At 38.4% G+C, this 23832-nt stretch overlaps 1 protein-coding gene across 1 annotated transcript in view; it reads left to right on the top strand.

Moving 5' to 3' along the window:
• Positions 1-23832, top strand: part of LOC117789500 — a 71611-nt gene that overhangs the window by 45440 nt on the left and 2339 nt on the right. Inside the window, 14 exon segments of the mRNA XM_034628531.1 lie at positions 528-666; positions 759-828; positions 934-1044; positions 5135-5341; positions 6009-6154; positions 6406-6556; positions 8037-8167; positions 8222-8381; positions 12931-13179; positions 14158-14283; positions 14388-15174; positions 15534-15572; positions 15634-16565; positions 18292-18426. Coding sequence (XP_034484422.1) covers positions 528-666; positions 759-828; positions 934-1044; positions 5135-5341; positions 6009-6154; positions 6406-6556; positions 8037-8167; positions 8222-8381; positions 12931-13179; positions 14158-14283; positions 14388-15174; positions 15534-15572; positions 15634-16565; positions 18292-18426 — 3383 coding nt within the window.

Below are 23832 nucleotides of genomic sequence, written 5' to 3'. Positions count from 1 at the left end.
AATGCGAAACGGAAGAAATTAGTTGCGTGCAAATTTATGCTCGGCCTTTTGGCCAGCCAAACAGTCAACAGCCAAACAGCCAACATCCAACAGCTAACAGCTAACAGGAAAAGGGTCATTTTGTAGACGCGTGAAATTTCTGACCCAAGTCTGAGCTACTTTTAAGCATTTTATAACATTTTTTTATTAGCGACGTACATAAGTACGCGTACAGTAAGGGAGCGATGGTGGTGTCATAGGTCACAGCCACATCGCCAAATGCCGCAGCCACAAAATGTTGAATTGAAAAATGTGCTGAAATTAGGGTGCCTCAAACATAAGGACACCCCTACTACTTCCAGTCGCTGGTTCGTGTCGCAGCTCGAGTTGACGGAGAAAAGCAAGACGCATTTAAATTTACGACCTTGACGCTTTTGAGGCAATTGTGGCAGCAACAACTTATCGCCAATATATATATAAGCATATTTAAATATTTGCGTATCCTTAAACAATTTGTTAAGAATTTCTTTTACGCTATCTCATTGCAGCTTTGATGTGCGTGGACGACCGTTCGAGAAGGCTCTTTACTGGTCAGATACGAACTCATTTGGGCCACGTGCATACTTTGTGACCGGACAACAACCAGCCAAATTATCTGTGGAAAATATACAATTGGATGATGAGGGCGTAAGTAGATGGTGTAGTTAAAGGGCTCCGCCCATAAAGTACGGCTGAATAGACCTAATGGTCCTAATGCATTTTGGTATTATTGTCAACAGGTTTACCGCTGTCGCGTGGACTTTCAGAACTCGCCGACGCGTAATCATAGAATTAATTTAACGGTTATTGGTAAGCCAGAAGCAACTCATATGCAATATATATATATGGAGGCATTAAAGTCAACTCCATTTCTGTGTGTTTTGCTCTGTTCTCGTTTTATTCGACCCTTTGCAGTTCCTCCACATCAAATACTCGTATACGATGCCTCCGGCCGTGATGTTGCTGGCGCTGTGGGTCCATTGCTAGAGGGCGATAATATTGTGTTGACATGTGAAGTGCGTGGCGGTAAGTAAATCATGATAAACGACACAGACGCGACACATACACATTGAGAAGGAGAGAGGGAGAGAGTAAGAGAGAGACTCACGCAGTCAGCTACTTAAATGTAGCACTCAGACAAAAGGCTATCAAGCAAGGATGACAAGCAATGGCACACGCAACTTTCCCACACCTCCTGACCGCCAGTCTATTTAAAGAATTAAAGATGAGTTGGTTGAGATAGGCGTGCACATGCTGCTCTTGCTGCTCATGCTGCTCATGCTGCTCACGCTGCTCTTGGGCCTTGGTCCTGGCCGAGGCTGCTACTGAGACGGGTTGGTTAGTAAGTGGGGAGTCTAAGTCGTCGTAAATAATAAAAATAAATGTATGTCAGAGTCTGCGGTGACACTGCCGACAAGGCGACTGCCCAGACAGCCAGGCGTTTACGTCTGCTGTGGCTGTGGCTGTGGCTGTGGCAGCGACTGCGGCTGTCGCTGTCATTGCCACTTTACTTTGAAAAATGCAACAATTTTCAGCGTCTGCCTTTTGTCGCATGCTACCTATGACCTGTAGGCATATGCGGCATCGTAAATCTTTAAAAAGGTCCCCAAGGTGAACAGCAACCACAACGTCCATTGCAAACTTTTCACACTGTTTGTTGGCAAGTGTGAAAAATTTGTACAAGTTGCTCGCTTGGCTGAGCTGCTTGAGGTCTGCGACTCGACTCGACTCAACTTGGAGCTGAAACTGTAGCTGAAACTGTAGCTGATGTTGGTGTTGGTGTTGGGTCTGAAGCTTTCCCGCTTGGTTGCTCCTGCCCCGCCTGACATGACCATTATAAATCATTAACTTTCTGACAACAATATTTTGGTTGAAAAAAAAAAGCAAAACTCCCAGACGCAAGTTGCAAGTTGATGCTTGGCTAAATTTTGTGTGCTAGATTTAATGACTTGAAGCCTGTCGACTCAAGAAACTTTAAAGAGTGCATTACTCGCAAGTTCATAAGTTCAATTTGTTGAGTAGTTTGTGTAGTTTTAAGATATTAATAGCTAGATCGATTTTTTCAAGCCAACTTTAATCAATTTGAACTTCGCAACGTCAGTTCAGCTACAGCTTCAGTCATTGACATTCTGGAACAGAATGTTTTTCATTGCGCTTCCTTTTTGAAAATTCTTGCTTTTGGTTCTCAGTCAAAAGAGTGGCAGTTAACTGTAACGCGATTCCAACATTGGCGCATTGACGCATTGATGCAACTTGACTGCTGTTTACGTGCCCTGCCCCACACTGCATGCCACGAATTTCGCTTTGGTTGCGACTTTGGTTGGTCTGTGACTCTCTACCTTTTGGTATTTGTTGCCTGATGTGGCTTGTTTTGGTTTGGCACTGCGTCACGTACTCAAACGCGCCAGCTGCTTTGATTAGCTGCATGTGTTGGGTCTCGAAGCGGAATGAGCTGCCAGTGGGCGGTAAGTCACGACGACTACAACGACGACATTTGTATTTGTGTTTTTTTTTTTTTTTTTGACACCTGCTGTGCAGGTGGCTGCGGCAGCTTTGAGCCTCGCAATGGCTGTGATTTGTATGCAACATTCTGTATCCACGACGACTGACGACTGACAGCCCGCAATGCATATTTCATTTTGCTCCTGCAGCTGACAACAACAAGGTTGCCGCTCCCGCTGAGCGCTTAGTCAAATTAACTAATATTAGCTTCTGGGCGCCACATGCCGAAGTTTTGCCATATAAAAGAGAAAGAGCGCTACATGCATTTAAGAGGAGTAGGAGTAGTAGGAGTAGTAGGAGTAGTAGGAGTAGTAGGAGTAGTAGGAGTAGTAGGAATAGTAGGAGTAGTAGAGAGTAATAGTAGAGAGTAGTAGAAGTAGGAGTAGTAGGAGTAATAAAGTAGGATGTATAATGGAGTAATGAGTAGTAATAGTAGTATAAGGAAGTAATAGTAAAATGTATGGAAATCAGTATAGGAATTAATAATGATGTATAATATGAGTAAGTATAGCCGAGTAAAAATAAAGTAAGTAATGGTAAAATAATGAATATAAAATAATAAAATAATAAAATATAAAATATATATAATGAAAATGGAAATGAAATAAATAATAATGTAATATTAGGTAAGTGTAATGAAGTGATAGTATGATAGTATAGGTAAGAATGTATGAAATAAAGGAAGTATATGGAAATGATAATAGTAGTAAGGATAGTAGAGAAGTAGTAAGGTATGTCATGCGTAGGAGTCGTAGAAAATAGTCGTAGGGTAAGTAGGAGTAGGAGCAGTAGGAGCAGTAGGAGCAGTAGGAGTAGTAGGAGTAGTAGGAGTAGTAGGAGTAGTAGGAGTAGTAGGAGTAGTAGGAGTAGTAGGAGCAGTAGGAGTAGTAGGAGTAGTAGCACCTAGCAGAACCTAGTCGGGTTGGCTGTACTAAAGGAATGCAAATCTTGACGTTGGTTTTTATGGCTGGGCACTAATCATAGCCCAGCTGGGCGCACAATAAACGCCAAATGCCAAATTGCTTTATCAACTTTATTAACTTCGACTAATAGCAATTAATACCAGCAATAAAAACCTAATCTAAGCGCACCATAAAAACCCAGTCTCATCCATTCTATGCCAAGCAATTTTATGGCAAAGCCACATCTATGCATATTTTGGTATTTTATTGGAGCGTCCAACTGTCCCACTGTTTCCTAGTGTCCCACTGTCCAAGTGTCCAATTGCCAGCAGCTAGCAATTGTCGACAACCTTAAGTATGGCTAAGCAACGCGCTGTCTTCATTACTAAAGGGATGTACGAGTAACCGAGCATGTCATGGGGCAAGGGATAAGAGACTAGGGAGATGGGATAAGAGACTAGAATTAGGGGGCAAGAAAAACGACATACATACGAGTATAATGCTGCCAGCTAAATGCCACAAGGCAACTGTTATTTGTCTATTATCCCTGCATACTTTTCGTACCGCAGTCTCCATTGTTGTTGTTGTGTGTGTGTGTGCGTGTGTGTGTGTGTGTGTGCCTTGGCTGCTTGGCTTATTGTCACCAATGTCGTCGCTGCGTATTCTTCTTTGCAATCAACAAACATTTGGGCACTGAATTCCCAAACTGTCGTCCAGCAAACTCCACTCACTACTATCAGCCACTTGCCTCTCTCATTCCTATCGTATCTCAGTTGCTTGTTGCTATTGCTGCTCATTTCCGCCACATTCACTTGGCTGACTTAATGGCCAAGCTGCAGTCGAGGCAACCATTTCTCCTCATCCCTTGGCCAACCCTCGATTGGGGCACTTAAACGGATTAAAAATATTTTGTGCATTTGATATGTGAGCCAGAGGATGAAATGCTTTTACTTGGCCAGACAGCTTAAGTCGTGGAAAGAAAACTCAAGAAGCTTGTAGAATTTAGATTGTAAAATGATTACTAACATTTTTGCAAGAAAAAGAAAATGCCAGTAAGAAAGCAGAAAATAGGGAAAATATTTGTTTACTTTATAGAAATCTACTCGAAATCATTATAATAATCTCTTAACATATTTGCATCTGTCATTATGAATTAGGATAAGCATATGTACGACGACGATTCAGTTGAACTGTAAATAATACATGCTTGGCATATTTTCTCTTTTGCTTTGAAAAAAAAAAAAAAAAAAAAAAAAAAAAAGAGAAAAAGTTAGTTTGCATTTTCAGGCTTATTAAACATTCAGGCTTTTGCGTTTGTCTATCCAAAGTTTCGTTGGTTGATAGGGTTAGTCCGACCAGCTGGTCGCTGGCCAACAACTTTGCTAGTTAAGCTGGCTAAGCCTTTTTTAAAAGCCTTGGGTACACACTGCTAAATGCGCATTATCATTAAAATGTGTAAAGTTCTTTTCGGCCATAAATTTTCGAGTGCAACGATTTGAGAGCGTGGCTGCTGTTTAATAACTTACTGCCAGTTAATAATGCATGACCCAAAACTTTGTTGCCAACAAATACATAATTCAAAAAACAAAGAAACTTGATATATTTGCATTAAAAATGAATAATTTTTGGTGTATTTCAATGTTACCGCGTATGGTTGTATGTGTAATTTTATGGAAATCAAAAGCAGAGTTGTTCATTTCTTTTGCCTTTAGGACGGCCGGAACCCACTGTAACATGGCTAAATGGCTCAAGGATACTCGAGGCGGGCAGTGGCGTTTCAATGGGACGTCATGTAACTGTCAATCGATTGGAAGTGCCACAAATCACGAGAGCGGCGCTCAACAATACCTATCGCTGTCAGGCATCGAACACAAAGCTAGTGGCGCCCGTGGAGCGCAGTATACGCATCGAAATGTTACGTGAGTGAAACTGCAGTGGATAAATATAAAAAAAAAATTAAATTTTTTTTTTTTTTTTTTTTTTTTTTGTATATGTGCATACACTGAAAAAAAAGACCAACTTCTAAAATCAAGAGCATTCATCTTAAATATTTTGTTCTTAAAATAAGATTTTTTTAAGACCAAATTACTGAAACTAAGATTATTAATCTAAAATATCTTAAAATCTTAATATAAGAATACAAATCATAAATTGTTAGGAAAGTATAAATATATACTATTTTATATGAAATCAATGGTGGCCCCGTGGCGCTCTGGTTAGAGAGACCGCTTCGTAACATTTAAAAATATCATTTACAAAATTAATAAAACAGAATAAAATATAAATAAATTAAAGTTAAAATTAAATAAAAAAAAAATTATAAATATAAAAAATAATTTTTATTTATTTTATTTTTTGATTTTAATTTTAAGAACAATTATTCTTAAAATAAGAAGTTGGTCTTATTTAAAATGTTCTTAAAATCAGGATGTGTTCTCTTAATTTAAGAATTTTATGTTCTCGACGCATTTTTTAGACCAAAAATCTTAGTTTTGAGACCAAAATCTTGATTTTAGAACCTTTTTTTTTTATCAGTGTAGTTGGTTAACTTATTTGACTTTGGTAACTTAACTTTGGTACTTGCAGTGAAACCCACATCAGTTAATTTGACCAACAAGTTGAAGGTATTCTCATCGAGCACGCAATATAATCTTACATGCATTGTGGCTGGCTCGGTGCCGGATACGGAAATAAGATGGACACAGAATAATCGACCTTTCAAACGTGGCATGGTAAGCTGATTCCAACTCAATTATTGAACCATAATCTTAAACTCAATTCGAATCCTATAACCAACTTCAGGTGTCAAAAAACTGTCATATTTATGACTTTCCATTGACATTTTGATATCTTGCACTTGTACTTGCCATCTAAGCACACACACACACACACACACATACACATACACACTCGCATACACCCTCTTAGCAATCAGCGGGCACTTTTCTAATCGATTTCACTCCATATCTGAATCTTCACACAGCTGTCAACTATCCAAGGCAATGGACGAGTCATATCCACTTTGTCATTTCATCCGCAACCCGAGGACGATGGCACAATGCTCAAATGCGAGGGCTCAAATCCTCGATTACAAAACTCAGCCATCGAGGACTCGCTCTTGCTGAATGTCATGTGTAAGTGGACTATACTTACTTACTTACTTACTTACTTACTTACTTACTTACTTACGACTGTGTACACTGTACACATAATTATATCTAACTATTTAATTTCCATGTAAAGAACGGGCAATCCACAAATCAAAACTTCTTCTTCGGCAAATAAGTCTAAATTATGTAATATTATTTACGCAGTTGTTGCTCATGTGTCAATATTTACATCCTTGACTTTTAGTCAGGCCATAAAAATGCAGACAGCAATTTTGCCGGCGGCTTTAGCCCATATATTTCCCAATGCCATAAATTCTACGTTATACGATTATCAATTTTAAATCTACAATTCGCAAATAAAAATAATAAAAAAAAAACCCTCACTTCCCCACCCCCTTTGTTTTCACTACGGCAAAAGGTCATAAGGTTCACAGTTTTTCGTAGTCGTAAAAAATGAAAAATAAAATGTCTCTTACCAAGCTTTTCAGATTCAGACGCTAGTTTAGTGAATTTCTTTATTTTGTCACTTAGATTTGCCTTTCTGCTTATTTGCAAGACGAAGATAATCATAAATTTATTGAATTTAAAAGTACCCACACATACATATACATATATATATATATATATATGCAAAAGCGGCTCATAAATAATAAATGCCAAAGTCCGTTAGCTTTAAGAAAATTTAAAATTTGGCAAAATGTGCAATATGGAAATAATACATTTATCATTTATGATTAGCCATTAAAGTTAAGAAACAATTATATAGAAAACAGTAACTAAATTACAAGCCGGCCATTTAAAATGAAAATTTATACTTACAACAAATTCAGCAGTATGAATAAGAATTTTACAATATATAATAAAAGTATCTCAGAGAATGATTTAGATACAACTTAAAAATTGCACAGTTTCAAGTGCATAAATAGTTAATCTTGCTATTGAAATGTTCCTTTGATAAATTACAAATTTATGCAAACGTTGAAATATATCTAATTTATTATGCCATCAGACTTTTATTCGCAGCCGCACTATACTCGATGCTACCTTCGATTAATAATCATTATGTTATAAAAATAAAATTGTACTAAACTTTTTATGTGATCCATCATTGGTATTTATGCCGGCAAACACGTATAGCACCACGACGACAATTTTAATTTAAAAATTTTGTCATACTCATTGGTTAAAGGTCTCCGTTCTGGGTTAACCGGGCTTATAAAGCGCTTCAGCCGCCGCGCTGTTAACTTTTACGGCCATTCTTTGGCAAATAGCAGAGGACGACAGCATCGCGTCGTGTCTCATACAATTTGCCATTTTATTATGCAATAATATTTTTCGATTTTACATTTTATATCACGGTCGGTGCTATAAAAACCGACGCACGGCTGGGCAAAGGCAAAAGGCAAAGGCATTTTAATTTAAAGCGAGCAACACAGAAATATGTTTATTAAAAAATGCAATTAAAGAGTACGTTAATTGTAAACAAATTCATGCCAACTTGCAGATCCACCCCAGGTCACCCTTTCACTGGGCTCCACGCTGCGTCCCGATGACATCAAGGAAGGCGATGATGTCTACTTTGAATGCCACATTAAAGCAAATCCCAAGGAGCATCGCATTACTTGGTCACATGATGTAAGTTTTGGTCATACGCATGCTTTTTTTATAATATTTCCAAACCATTTGCAGGGTTTGCCCGTTACTCAAAATGTCTCTTGGGGCATCATCATCTCCACACGGTCCCTGGTCCTGCAACGTGTGGGACGTGTGCATTCCGGATACTACGCTTGCTCGGCAGCCAATGATCGCGGCGAGACGCAGAGTGCCTTGGTCAACCTAAGAATACGTTGTAAGTAATGCCTATTTAAGCTAACACATAGTTTTAAAAACGAACCAACTTCAATCCTATAAAATGAGTCGAGCTAGCAACTCGAACTTTTGTAATATTAGAGCTTACTAACGTCAACTGTACTTTTTTGATGCTATATGAATTCATCCAGCCACATTAAATTTGATATATTAATGCTCATGTTATTTTGAATTTTGCATAACTGCCCCTGCTCTTCTAAAAAAATCGATAAAAACAATTTTGAATAACCACAATTTGCATTATTCCTACTTGTTTAAACAGTAAAGAGCTGGGGAAAAAAACACTTAATAATTAAATACAATGAAAATGTTGGTAAAAGCTGAAATTGTCAAAAAAACAAAAATTATGCTGACAGTTGGTGTCAGTCGAGCGGAGCATTAAATATACATATGCGTAAATTTATGCACAAATAGACAAAATTTTTGGCCAGGCAACCACTACACTAACCCACCCAAACCACCCAATAAACTCTGCAAACCATTGCGGTAGTTCACTTCACAAAATCACAAAAACCTCCGCCCGATGACAACTAACTAGAACAACAACATGAGCAACAACAACAACAAATATGTTCAAATGATACAAAAGTATTGGGATAAAATACCCACTGCAAGTCTGAACAGCACAATATTAACATACAAATAACGAAAACTTCACAAAATTTAAATTTCCATAAAGAAAAATAATACAGAATGAGGAAAATGCAATTCAATTTCTTTGTAAAATGAATTTCAATTTAACAGCTCGCCATGTTTTGGGTGAAATGAAAATAAGACATCATATTGCAAAATAACACATAGGAAAATGTTTTCTAACAATTTCAATAACAGTTTATCAGATATATTCGAGAATTTATGTTACTCTAGAGCAGTAATGCTCTTACAATATAACTATGCAATTTAATACGATAAACGTTAAATTTTGAGCAATTATATTGAATTTTTTACATACTAATCTATAGATACCTTGTAATCTTTTGTGAATTTTCTGAAGAGAGCTTTTAGATAGAAAGCTTATCAATTTCTTTGCTTACTTGATTAAATTGAATATTTTATGTACTGAGTAATACAACCAATTGTTTTGAGATTACAATCTCACTGACCGCAGCAGCATATCATAATTAACTGTTTTCAATTTGCTGTTCACACTCTTTAACAAATGCATATGTAGTTGAAAATTGTGTAATTATTCACAAGCACACTCACACACACAATACACACACACACAGTTGCTATTTAAACATATTACAAAGAGCAATATAATTTCATGGCCTGACAATGAACGCATAAAATGATTTCAGGCTTTTGTATTCACATATTGAAAATGTCTCAATTACCGCTATAGAGCATTTACTTCCGACTGTTTTTCTAAATAATTAATGATGCTTAAATACAAAATGTATGTGTAGACCGGACAGTTAGCCTCCATCGAACACACAGCTAATGTGCGTGAGTGTGTGTAAGCATAAATAAGCATGCATATTTATATATGAACAGACGTACAACTTAATGTGTCAGCTGGACAGCTCCAACTACGGAACTGGGAACTGGGAACAGGTGCCGAACGGTGACGGGAACGTGAACGGGAACGGGAACGGGAACAAAGGTGATTTGTGGTGGCTGGGGCGTGTTGGATAATAAAAATGAATGATATGCTTTTATTATTGAAACACTGAAACACAGAGTCATTGCAAAACCATTTATAATTATGAACCGAGCAGACAAACTGAGGACAATAACAGGTCAGGTCAATCTATTGATAGGGAGTACTGTCCAAGTGTGTTGTACTGGAAAATTTCAATTTTTATTGTGCATATTTAATGCAGTTGCAAAATAGGCATTTTATATGCAAATAAGCTCTGCTTCCCGTTCTAGTCAATGGCCAAGTAAAGGCTGGTTATTTAATTAATTGCACTTTTGGTGGGAACATGAACACATTTAGATGGCATTTATGCAGATAATTTAGTTTATAAATATAAAACTAAAAAATTTAATTATGCTTGATTTTTTGCGGTTGACTGATTCCAATCGAATTGAATTAAATTGAATTGAACCGCATAAAACAGAACCCAAAACAAACCCAATTATCAACCCAATGCTATTAACGCAAATTAGCAGCTAAATGCAAATAAAAGCCCAACAATAATAAACACAAAAAGCGAAAACAAAAACTGCTGCATCAGCTTGTTGCAAAAGTGAAATGAATAAATTCGAAGACATCAGCAAATGATTGATCCGAGTTTACATTGCATTGCGTTACCCTTTTCGATAATTGCGATAATTAAAAGCAAATACAATGCAAAGGATACGCCAACTGACGAATATTCCCAGTCCAGGCAATCTGTTTGCACGGGTACGAGCATAACGTATACGCCACGTTAACATTTGCATACTATCAACCCACATATTTGGCATGGGTAGAGATAGGGATAAGGGATGGGTAGCAATAGGGGCAGGGATTGGGCGGGGAGTAACAAAAGGGATAGAGAACGGGAAAGGGAACGGGAACTGGAATGATATTGTGTGCCATGACTATGATTGAGATAAATGGATTTATGGCAGTTGGCGCTCGTATCTTGGCAGAAATTAATCAGAAAATGTTAAAAGTGACATTCTACGATTGTGAAATTGACGCAGCCATATAAATTTATGAGTATTTTTATGGTATCAACAAACAGACAGAGAGGCTGAAAAACATACAGATAGACAGACAGACTGTTCACAAACAATTGGTCATAAACTTGGTCAATTCGGAGTTGGTTTGAGTCATGATTCTGTGCAATGCATTTAGTTAAAAGCATTGAGCATTTAGTTAAAAGCAAAGAATCAACCCGAAACTAATAAAGGTTACGGTTTCGGCTCCGGTACGTTCCGAAACAATAATTTCGGTAAAAGGTTCTATTTCAGATTTTTTTTTCTACAAATCAATTTTGAAAAGTTTTAAAATGATCAAATAATAATATTGACACCGAAGTAAATATCTAGTTCTAGAGGAATAAAATTTCTTTAACGAATTTCATAAAATTTTAATACAGAATTGAAAATCGGTTAAGATTTTACAATGTTATGACCGTTTGAAATTTTAGAAAAGGCGTTAGGGGAAAAGTATGGACGAAAATGGACAGTGGTGGAGTAAAAATTTAATTTTTAATTTTTGATACAAAATTAAAACAAAGTTGAGTAGTCGATTTTTCCCGAGAATTCATTAAATTGACTCGGCTAATCGCCAGAAATATATTAGAACTTAAGTACTAGAAATTCGCTTTCACAAAAATCGAGATATCGATTTTTCAAAGGGATTTTAAATTACTATTTTAAAGCAAAGAACTAAAAAATTATTTTACCAATTCGACAATTTAAGTAGACAGACTACGAAATGCAGTAACCAATTTGCTTGTGGCAAGAGAAAAGTAAATTTATTTATGTTTTATTATTTGCTAAAACTTTTCGAATAATTTTTTTAAAATCTAACCTCAAGATGTACTTATCCTGGGCGGCTTCAGAATAAGACAGGTTGTGTGGCTGGGGTTGTTTATGATGACATTCGTTGACGGTAACGTCTGCCAAGGCGAGAACAGTTCTCAAAGTTTTCTTCAAACTTTTTTGCATGTGTGTTAGTATATAGAAGGTAGCGGGAATGTGAGCGGAAACGGAAGCAGATGCGAAAGGGAACAATAGAATGACAATACTTTGAATAAATCATAAGCCAAGTGCTAAAGTCAAAATAAATGCGAACAACTTTGTGCTGATGAGACATAAAATAGCAGGTGGAGATGCAATACGAGTACACTGATAAAAAAAATGTACGTAAATCAAGATTTTTATCTCAAAACTTAGAATTTTGGTCTAAAAAATGCGTCGAGAATATAAAATTCTTAGACTAAGAAAACAAATCTTGGTTTTAAAAATAATTTCAAATGTAACCAAGTTCTTATTTTAAGAATAAATGTTTTCTGTTATTAAAATCAAAAAATTAAAAATGATAAATATATTCTTATAATTTTTTTTTTTTTTTTACTTCTATACATTTTATTTTGACTTGCTGTTTTTATAACTAAAGCCGTTTCTCTTCAAAGAACTTTGATTTTTGAGATTAATATTCTAAGTATTAGTAATATGGTCTTAAAATGTGCTTTTTTTAAGAATAAAATATTTCAGTTGCATGTTCTTGATTTTAAAAGTTGGTCTTTATTTTCGGTGTATGGGACATTTTAGTTAAGCAACCATAAAGTTGCATTTAAATTTTATAAGGAAACTCACACCTGAACTGTCGGGTGCTGTCCTTTTTTACTTTTACACCAGCTGCTTCATTTAAATTGAAAATCAAAGCTGTCAATTTTGCTTGCCGCTGTCCACTTCCCAGCTGTCAGCTCAATACTTGCAATATAAATACAATATATACTTTATAGACATTCGTAAGCTGTCAGAGAATTGCAGCTGCTCATTATTTTGCACTTTACTGATTTTCTCGATTGCTCTCTGTCTCTGTCCCTATTCCTGTCCCCGTCCGTCTATTCCGAATCGCACAGATGCGCCAGTTTGCAGCAGCAGCACCGTTGGTGTAATTGGAGCCTCCTTGGAGGAAGCTGTGCCCATACCATGCCGCGTCAATTCGGATCCCCCCGAAATCGACTTCGAGTGGACGTTCTCTAGCAGTGGCGAGCACTTCGAGGTACCTTCCGGACATTATGCGACCATCCAGGATCCCACAATGACCACCAGCAGCGATGTGAGACGCACCATTGTTGAATCAAACGACACACACTTTGAGAGTTATGGTAAGTTTTAACTGGACAATATCAATGTATTTTATTGCCTATGCTTACGCATATGCATACGTGTACTCGTATATGCAATGGGATACAATTTATACAAGTGCTTGCGGTTGAGCAGACACTCGAGATTATCAGGTAAGCGTAGGCCAAACTGTGTTCGTCCCAGGCTGAAGATGACTTTTATTTTCAGTTTCTTATCAATATTATGCACATAAATTGAGTTATCTAAGCGTCCCAGTTGGCTTAACTGGTCTGCTCGAGTGAGCAGAATTTATTTCATTTAACTTTACGAAAGTCTAATGCACCTACAATGTCCGCACAGAGCAGTGCATTTAAGCTTCATTTCGAATTATGCTGAGAGAAACATTGTTGACTCTATTTTAATACCCGTTACTTCAAAAATTAGTAAATGGGTATATTGTGTTTGTTGAAATGTATGTAATAGGTATCTCCGACCGTATAAAGTATATATATTCTTGATCAGCATCAACAGCCGAGTCGATATATAAATGTCCGTCTGTCTGTCCGTCTGTCTGTCTGTCCGTCTGTCTATCCGTCTTTCTGTCTGTCTGTCTGTCTGTCCGTCTGTCCGTCTGTCTGTCTGTCTGTCTGTCCGTCCGTCTGTCTGCCTGTCTGTCCGTCCGTATGAATAAAAAGATCTCAGAGACTACTAGAGGTAGCAACCAAATTTGGCACACAGACCTCTATAGACCCCTGCAAATCGAGTAAAATCACCACACCCACCGCTTTTAAGATCTAACGCTATTTTTGGTATTAAACATTAGCAATTATTGTGATCTATTATAACACTTTATCGCAGTTAGATCGGTTTAAAATAACGCCAAAAATAGCTGTTTAAATTTTTAAGGCAATACAAGCTCCTAAAAGCATGTAACAGGTATTTCGATAGTCGGGGTCTTCTTATTAACTAGTTATTATCTTATATTTAATTTAATTTTTTTTTTTGTTCTTCTTTTGCAGTTGAAACGGTCAGCGAGCTGATCTATACTCCAAAAGGTGAACGTGACTATGGAACTTTGGCTTGCTGGGGGCGAAATGCAATTGGCAAACAATCAGAGCCATGTCTATTTCAGGTGGTGCCGGCAGGTGAGCATCGCTCAATGAGAGCTTTTGTGTGTTGGGAAATTAATTTTTTGTAAATTTAAATTAAATTTCATTGACATACACGATTACTGTCGTCCTTTTTGTAGCCAAGCCCGGAGCATTGCGAAATTGTACGCTCCGTCCGTATGTAGTAACCTCTGCCTCACTGAACTCATCGAATCAAACGACAATGCATGGCAATCAAATGTTGCAAACACAATACGGCAGACACGATGCGAATTATCCGCACATGGAATACGTACGTGAGCGCCATGGTAACAATAATAATAGCCGGAACAATGCTGCTGCATCAGCTGCCAATAAAATGGCCAGCAATAAAAATATGAAAAGCAAAAGCAAAATAAATGCTGGCCATGTTAAATCTAATAATAAGCAACCAGAGCAAAGATATCGCCTCAATCAAGAGCAAATGCAGCGTCTAAAAAAGCGTACATCATTTACACCATCGCAGACATTGGCAGCAATCGAAAGACAGCGCCAAAGTAAACAGCAACAACAGCAGCAACAACAATTGCCAAGCAAAGCAGCAACAGCAGCAGCGCCCACATCAACACTAGCCTACATCAATAATAGAACTGATGGATCACTGGCCAAGCAGCAGACAAAGCAGTTAAAGTCATCACAGCTGGACACTAAGCGACGTGTGCGACGACGACGACGAGGAGCTGGTCATGCAGACTCGATTGCAGACAGCAAGTTGCCTCAGACATCAATAACAAGCAAAAAGCTGCAGCGGCAACAGCAACGGCAACAGCAACGTGCAACAAAATCAAATTTATCATTGTCACATAAAGAACAGGCTGGAGTAGTTCCGCGCTCGAATGTCAAAAACAACAACGGCAAACTGCCAACAAAGTATTTTAATAAGCGACAGAAAAACATGCAGAAACAGAAACAGAAGCAGCACAGTCAACAACAGCAACAACAGCAACAACAACAAAAGCGTAGCGAGGTAAACGAGCACAACATAATCCATCATTTAGCAGCAACAACGCGAAGAAAGCGGCAAGCAGCAAATGACAACACAGCATCAACGGCAACAGGAGCAGTTGGAGCAGCACAAACAGCAGCAACAATGGGAACAACAGCAACAGCAACAACTAAGTCATCAGCGGCAACAGCAGCAATAAGAATAGTTGCTGATGCCGATGCCGAAGTCGAGGCAGATGCTGAAGCTGATGCTGTTGCTGATGCTGTTGCTGTTGCTGATGTTGCTGCCGATGCTGAGACAGATGCCAGCAGCAGCAGCAGCAGCAGCAGCAACAACAGCGGCGACATTGACACAATACTGGGCACACTGCGTGCGATTGGCAATGAGAAAGTCGGCAACAGATTGATGCCACCGAATGCACCACAAATTAGCAACAAACCAGCGGCAGCAGCACAACAAATGGCAGCGGCAATTAGCGGCAACAATAAGCCAGTAGTAGCAACAGTTGCAGTTGTTGCCGCGGTTGCAAACAAAGATGATGTCAAGACAAGCATTGACGGAGCCAGTGCACCATTGTCTACAGATCGTGAGCACACGAACAACAAATTTAATGTAAACAATAGCAATGCGGACATAGAAGACAATGATGAGGACAATGATGGGGATGTTGATGAGAATGGGGAAGCGGAAGGGGATGACGATGACGAAGATGTTGCTGATTTACAGACAGACGATGAGTACATGGCAGATGATCCCAGCGACTTGGCCAACTATGACAGTGTCGAGCAGCATGAACAACAGCAACATCATGTTGATATTTCATCCCTGGAGCATCAGTTGGACCTTGAATCGTTAGAGGATGATGATGCTGATGCGGATGCCGATGATGATGACATTTACAATGTGAGTGACGATGAGTTTGTGGCAAGCGTGGCACTCTCTACAGCAGCAGAGACAACAACACAGTCACAGTCACAACCACAATCACAAGCACCACCGCATTCAGAGGCCACAGCTCTGCCAGCTGACTGGCAACAACCTCATTTCGATTACTCACGCATGGAGTACAGCTTCAGCAATGGCGTCGTCACACAGAGTCTCATTGGCGGTGGTGCCAACGGCTATGATGGCAACTCTGGCGGTGGTACCATCAACTTTGATAACTATGATAACATCATATACTCCACGATGGAACTTGAGTGCATGCCCGGCTATGATGGGGGACTACAGCAACAGTTCTTCCTGGAAGCCTACGATTCAAAGACCAAAAAGCTGCGTCTCAATATGAGCAGCACCTATGTGGATGTGCCTGTGTTTCGCATAGATCTGACAGGTGAGCTTCACTACCTTTGCCATTTAAATTATTGTAAATTAGCGGTGGTCACGTAGCTTGCAAAGTTGGGGAGAAAACTGTTGTTGTATCGTCAAAAATCGAGAGTAAGTCAAATGAACGTTTTGAGTAGGCTGAGCAACGGGAGCAAGGCATACCCAACTCTCTTTTCGCATAGATCTGACAGGTGAGCTTTACTACCTTTGCCATTTAATATTGTTAATTAGCGGTGGGCACGAAGTTTGCAAAATTGGGGGGAAAACTGTTGTTGTATCGTCGAAAATCGCGAGTAAGTCAAATGAACGTTTTGAGTAGGATGAGCAACGGGAGCAAGGGCTTGCTCACCTCTCTTTTAAATCAATCCCATATGCATAACTGTGTCTATTGCATTAAGCTAATTCATTATTGTATTTAAATGTGGCGGAATTTACAGATTGCTGTGCTAAGGCGTTGGCATTAGAGCATTTTGGCGCACTGTGCAAGAAGCCACAATCTAAAGACTCGAATTTCATGCGGCTGAAAGCAGCAAAACAAAAACAAATCAAAGTAACAAACTGTGCAAAAAGTTAAGCAAGCCAAATTGCGCGGCGTGTTTTCGAATGGAATGGGAGCAACAGCAATAGCAGCAACAGCAACAGCAGCAACAGGAATAGTAACAGCAACAGCAGCAGCATCAGCAGCAGCAACAACTACACAGTGCCACGCAGATTAATTAGTTGAGGCTGCCAGAACCACTTCCCCCCACTCCAGACACTACAGCCAAGCTGGCACATGCTGCTGTTGTTGTTGTTGCTGTTGTTGTTGCTGTTGTTGCTGTTGCTGTTGCTGCTGTTGCTGCCGCTGTTTGTTGTAATGAATTTTAGCTAGTCAGCAAAACTTTTATGCCAATGGCGCTGTGAGGTGGGTGCAGAAACATTGGGGTTGCTGTTTTGGGGTTTGGGGATTTACGGTTGCTGGCAATCGTCGTCGGTTACCAAGGGGCAACAGCAACAGATAGAGGCAAAAATTGTAAATTAAGTTGTTGAAAAACAAGATTTATTTGGCGAGAGCTATCCAAAATGTATAATCATATTACATTTTGATTTTTGCCATGGCAAGTTTCAAGTGCTAAAAACCAAAATGAGCCAAGTTAATGAGCCACATTTGTGATTCATTTTGGTTGCAATGCCAAAAAGCAGCCTGCAATCTTTTGCTGCACTGGCAGCTTTTTATGTAACCTCTATCGATGACTTGATACCTTCATTTTGGGGCTAACATCATCCAAAACTGGAGGGTGGGTAGGTCGGCTTTTGCATTCTGCGATATTTGCAAAGTCAAACGAAGCGGAAAGTCACGATTAGTTAGACAGGCGTGTTAACGACTCTGACTTTGGTTTGGTGACGCTACGCTTGGAGCGGGGGGAACTGAGACCTTAAGCCTCAGGGGGAGGTAAACAGTGGGCTGATGTTGTTTTGTGTGTATTAGTGCTGCCCTTTTACTAGTGACTACCATTTTAATGAGCTGGCTATGGGTGCAAAACAAAAACAAAAACTTTTGATGCAAGCATTAAAAAATAAAAGAGAAACTTTTCTTTTTATGTGCGTGGCACAAGTTTCTGGCCAGGACGTGTTAATTAAATGCCTGTTTACCTAATGGAGTTTGCAAACGCAAGTTTTAAATTAATGATCGGGTCAGCTAATGGAATTGCTCTCTCTCTATCTCTATCTCTTTTTCTGTGCACTATCTGTAGATCTTACGCCAATGGACTTTTATCCAGATGCGCATCCGGCATTGCACTTGGTCGTCTACAGTGTCAACCAGAAAGGACGCTCCGAGCCAATTGTGCTGGAGAATGTGCCCATCAATGAGGCGGACAAGCGTTCAGGTGAGTAAAGGCCAGCTTATGAATTGTGCTTAAGCTATTTAATAATAAAAAACTGTGCAAAAAATACAAGAAAATACACTTGCACATACAAAGTTTGCATTTCGCATTGTCCCTGGAGTGTGTTTGAGTTGGCAAAGTGTTGGCGGTCCCTCAATGTATGCAACACGGTGAAAAGTTACCGCTCAGCGACAGGGAAACTTGACGGCGGAGTGGGGAATAGGGAGTGAGGAGTGTGGCGTGTGGTGGGTAGAAAGCATTCATTGCTTTTTAAGCACCATTTCACCTTTAAAAAGTCATTCAAGTATTTGCATAGTCTGCTTAACCGTTTTAGTTTTTTGTAAGTACAATTGTTCTTTTATTTAACGAGTTTTGTTTACGTTGGGGCGACACTTTTCCCCCAAACTTCCCTGTCCCTGACCCAAGTGGAGCCCAGTAGTTGTGCTAAGATTTTTTATTCATGCTTTCTTTTTCAACTTTGACGTTAATTTTCTTGCAAAAGTTGCATTTTTCCATTTTCTTTCACAATAAACGATGCGAAAAAATGTAAATCGGCATGGGAAAACACATTGAAAGGCTTGTTTTACACTCACTTGTGTCGCATTAATCAGTATGTTTTAAAAAAAAAAAAAAGTGGCAAAGGCTATAGTCGAGATCCCAACCATAGGAGACCCGTTACTTATTTCAATATATTTATAAAAGTACTTTAAAGAAATTACTACCAAATAAAAACTATTGCATACTTTTAGGCGATTATATTGAAATAATAACTTTATTTATTACATTGGTTAGCTATTACTCCCGTTTTGCTTGTCCGATCTTACTGCGGTTAAGTAGGATTATAGATAATACCAATAGATAACGTTATTTACCGTAAAAACTGTATTATCTTAAACACTGTGGGTGTGGTGGTTTTTTGCGATTTACGGCGGCGAAAACGGGCGTGGCTTAAATTTGAAACAAACTTGATCTGCGTGGGATCTATAAAAATCTATGTGCGAAATTTGGTTACTCTATCTCTTATAGTCTCTGAGATCCCTTTGTTCATAGAGACAAACAGACGGTTTTCGCGATTTACGGAGGCGGATGGGGGCGTGTCAAAAAATTAAAACAAACTTAACCTACGTTTGGTCTATAGAAATCTGTGTGCCAAATTTGGTATCTCTATCTCTTATAGTCTCTGAGATCTAGGCGCTCACACGGACGGACAAACGGACAGACGGACATGGCTATATCGACTCGGCTGTTGATGCTGATCATGAATATATATACTTTATTCCAACGAACACAATATACCCTTTTACTTATTTTTTAAGTAACTAGTACAAAAATTGCTGTATTTTCACACCTTGTGCGAAGAAAGTTAAACCTTATATTTGAAATCCATTAGGTTTGCAATGCGACACTTTAATTAATTTCCACTAAAATAATTTCCTGAGAGCTCAACTCATATGGACTCAATTAAGACAAATAGAATACAAATGATATGCAATAAATGTAACAAAGCGAGGCGCTTAAATGAATCAGCCATTTGTGCAACTGTACACCTGGATTATGACAGAACAGACATAGACATACTATAGACATAGCATATTGATTTATTACGTTATTACGTTATTAAGTAGGTTGAAATCCTGTGCGGACTTGGACAGTCAATAATGTTTATCTCTGCAATGGCAATGAGATACGAGTGTTTGTACGATTCAGACAATCAACATGAACAACAAATCCACTCAATCATCTCTATAATACACATTAGAGTGAGACACAATGCACAGAGTTGGCCATTTGGGCAATTGGTAGAAGCAAGATGAAAGTTACAAATACATTTAATAGTTACACATACCCTCAAGGAATATGAGTCTGTGTGTGTGTGTGTGTGTGTGTGTGTGTGTGTTTAGTAGAATAATATCCAAAAATGCAATATACGTCAGGTGTCAATATTTGCACCTTGGCAAATTTGAAAGCATTTCATTTGACACTTAACCGGCAGATGTGAATGCCAGCAGAGCGTTTTGGGAGCAAGCTATTTCGGCAACATTTTACATTGGCAACGCTTGACGCCACCACATTAATGTAAATATAATCAATTTTATGTTTTACCTTGGCCAAAAAAAAAAAAAAATAAAAAAAGGAAGGAGATAAAAAAAATATATGCAGAAAGAAAAGAAAGATCTTGTTATGCTAAACTGACACACAGAGATTCCCCAGGAGTTACATTATCCACATCAAGCATGCCAGTACAGACACACACAGACATATATATATATATATACACACATATACTTAGCCATAGTCGCATCTGTGGCATCAAGGTAACAACACATCAGACGACAGCGACGGAAACGAAACAGACACTGAGCCCAGAGTTGCCAGTGCCTGGTTTCCACTTGCTCCACTTGCTCCACTTGCTCCACCTGCTCCCCTTGCTGTCCACGTCCTGTCATGCAACACAAAATATAAACGATTACTGTAAGACAAGAAAAATATACATTAAACATGTCTTATCTGAATAAAATATCCCAAAAGACAACGGCGCTGAAAGTAAAGTAAAATAATATTATACATATATCCTATATGTACAGTAGATCGAAGTGGTTGGTTGCTTGCCTGGTGGGTTGGTTGATTTGGCAGGAAATGTGACCGCCTCTGCCTTGCCCCTTTCCTTCCACTTTGCGTCTACATCCCTGCCAGCATGGTGATGAAATGAAGGAGCCAAAGCGATAGGCAGACTGCTGTTGTATTACGAGTATGCGTTACAGATACAGATACAGATACATTGTTTGGCTTGGCATCCACGCCCGCATGCCCAGGACCACAACATTTTATTTATGCTTACTTTGTGTAAACGTAAACGTAAATGTAACCGTAAACGCATTCCCGCTCAGACAAGCCAGACCCGAAGTCGCTGTTGGAGTCGAAGTCGAAGCCGGAATCGTAGTCGGAGCCAATGAAAGATTCAACTTCACATGTGAGCAACATCGCATCGTAATCCCAATACATTTTAACCAATCCACTTTTTCATCGTTTCATCGAATCATTTATATCACAAACGGGAGCATTAAATCGAATTAAGCTTATAAGAAGAAGCAGACGCAGAGGAAGACGCTGAAGGAGGAGGAGGGTGAGGGGGAGGGGAAGGGGAAGGACAAAGCAGACGAATTGCTTCGTCCTGCACTCAACAAATGAAACGCATACAAACAATTGGCTTATGAGCGGAACGCAGGACGCTCTTCGAGTAATGTTTGTGATGTGGTCCTGTGGTGGCTGCCACAGTGTGGAGTTTGCAGTGTGTGTGTGGCAAGTGGCAAGTGGCATGTGGCATGTGGCAAGCGGTGTGCTGCTTGCCTGTCTCTGGCCCTCTGGCTGGCTGGCTGGCTTATCTGCTTAACTTGGTACGTCCGCTCCCGCTCCCTAGAGCTTGCACCTTGCTACCTTTTGTTGCTGCTGTTGTTGTTGTTTTATTGATAAATATTTGCACAAGTGTGAAAATTTCATTACGCCGCTGTGCTTATATTTAAATTACTTTTTTCACTTTTTTTTTTTTATTCCATGCCTTTCTTTTGGCTGGTAGTTCAACACGTTTGCGACTTGGCATCAGTTTCAAGTACCTTGCCGGTGTCGAATATATTTTATTTGGCAAGCAACTGCTTACATTCGCATTTCCTTATATCCTTTATGTGTGCTGAGAGCCTGGCTACTATAGAAAATTTCTTCTCGCTGACAGTCTACTATAAAGTACTAGTTTATACTCAAACAAAGTCTCTTAGCTTATTTGACCCACTAATTAATCATTTTCTCAGACTTTTATGCCTTTAAATATTTTATTGTTCTTTTTTTATTATTTCAATTTAAATTTTTCACATTTTTATAATAATTTAAGTCAACTCTGCTTAAGTTAATAAATTGCATAATTAAAAAGCATTGGTTTTTATTGCTTAATTCAGCTTTAATATAATTAATAAACATTTATTAACAAATGTGCGTTTAATTTTGATGTATATCTTCGATTCAAAGAGTAGTGGGTCAAATAAGCTGAGAGCTACTTTAGCTCTTATGCTTTTATAATTACCAGTGTGTACACTGTACATACGTATACTTAATTTGAGTAAGCTCACTATGAAATTCAATTAAAACATTAGCTACAAACAGATCAGCTAACAGATTTCCATGGTACGAATAGAAAATCCCCGATATTACATATATACACAAATTTATATATATATTTTTACAAAAGTCATGTGCCAACAATTACAACACATGTACAATTTGGACATGCACATGAAAGAGTGTGTGTTTGGCTGTGTATGTGAATGTGTGTGTGTTTGTGTGTGTGTGTGTGAGTGTGTGTGTGTGAGTGTGTGGGTGTGCTTCTAAGCGCAGCCATGCATAAATGAGCAATTTCGCTGGCGGCGCAGTTTCGTCAACATTTGGTAGAGCTGCAAAAAAAAAAAATATTTATTGATTTGCAACTTTGGCACTCCGTCTGACTGACAGGCACAGGTTTATAAATTAGCAACAGTCTGCGACAACCCAACCCAGTTGCCAGTTACCAGTTGCCAGTTGCCAGCTAAACGCATTTGGCTTTGGTTTTCACTCTGGCTCTGCCTCCGGTTTTCGTTTTGGTTCTGGCTTTGCCATTTTGTCGTGTTTGCTTATTGAAATTCTGTGTTGCATATCCGCAGGCGCGCATGATTTGTTGAATGTTAAACACATTTTGACTTTACGACGAAATGCGAAATGCGAAATACGAAATAAACGAAATACTTATGGCCTTGTAATGTATATTCAATTACAACAACGCCAACGAACAAATCAAAAATTCAACAATCAAATGGGTTTCAATTAAGCAGTGTTTTCAATGGAAAAAACATGGCTAAAACTGCATTAAATCTGTTTTAGAATTGAATGACTATTAATTCGGAAAGATAAAAAGAAGTTTTAGAAATTTAAAAAACAAAGTATTATAGAATAGTAAACATTTATAGTTTGCGTAGATCTCTGAAATTTTATTCCAAATTTGGTATGAATATGAATATCCTAACTAACAATATTATTATATTATATCAAAAATCAAAAAACTTACAGCTTAAATCAAGAAAAATTGAAAATTAATAATAGATACAATTTTTATTTGTATTAAATTGAATTAAGCTTAACTCTCTTACACGTAAGTGTGTCTCAAGAGACTTATTACAATAACTCAAAAAGTAATTCAATTTTTAATAACAACAAATTTGTAGACTGTTGTTTATAAATACAGCTAATCAATTGCAAATGCTTAAAATAACTCAGAAGCTTTTAACGGTACTTTTTTTTACTTTTTTGAGCGTTAAATTCCATATTTTAAATTGTGATTTTTTATTAAATGCATACAACTTGAAAAACAACCGATCAATTTAACTTATT

The sequence above is a fragment of the Drosophila innubila genome (genome assembly GCF_004354385.1).
Source record: "Drosophila innubila isolate TH190305 chromosome 3R unlocalized genomic scaffold, UK_Dinn_1.0 2_E_3R, whole genome shotgun sequence".
NCBI lineage: Eukaryota > Metazoa > Arthropoda > Insecta > Diptera > Drosophilidae > Drosophila > Drosophila innubila.
The sequence above is the reverse complement of the archived record's forward strand: the minus strand, read 5'-3'. Positions and strand labels throughout refer to the sequence as shown.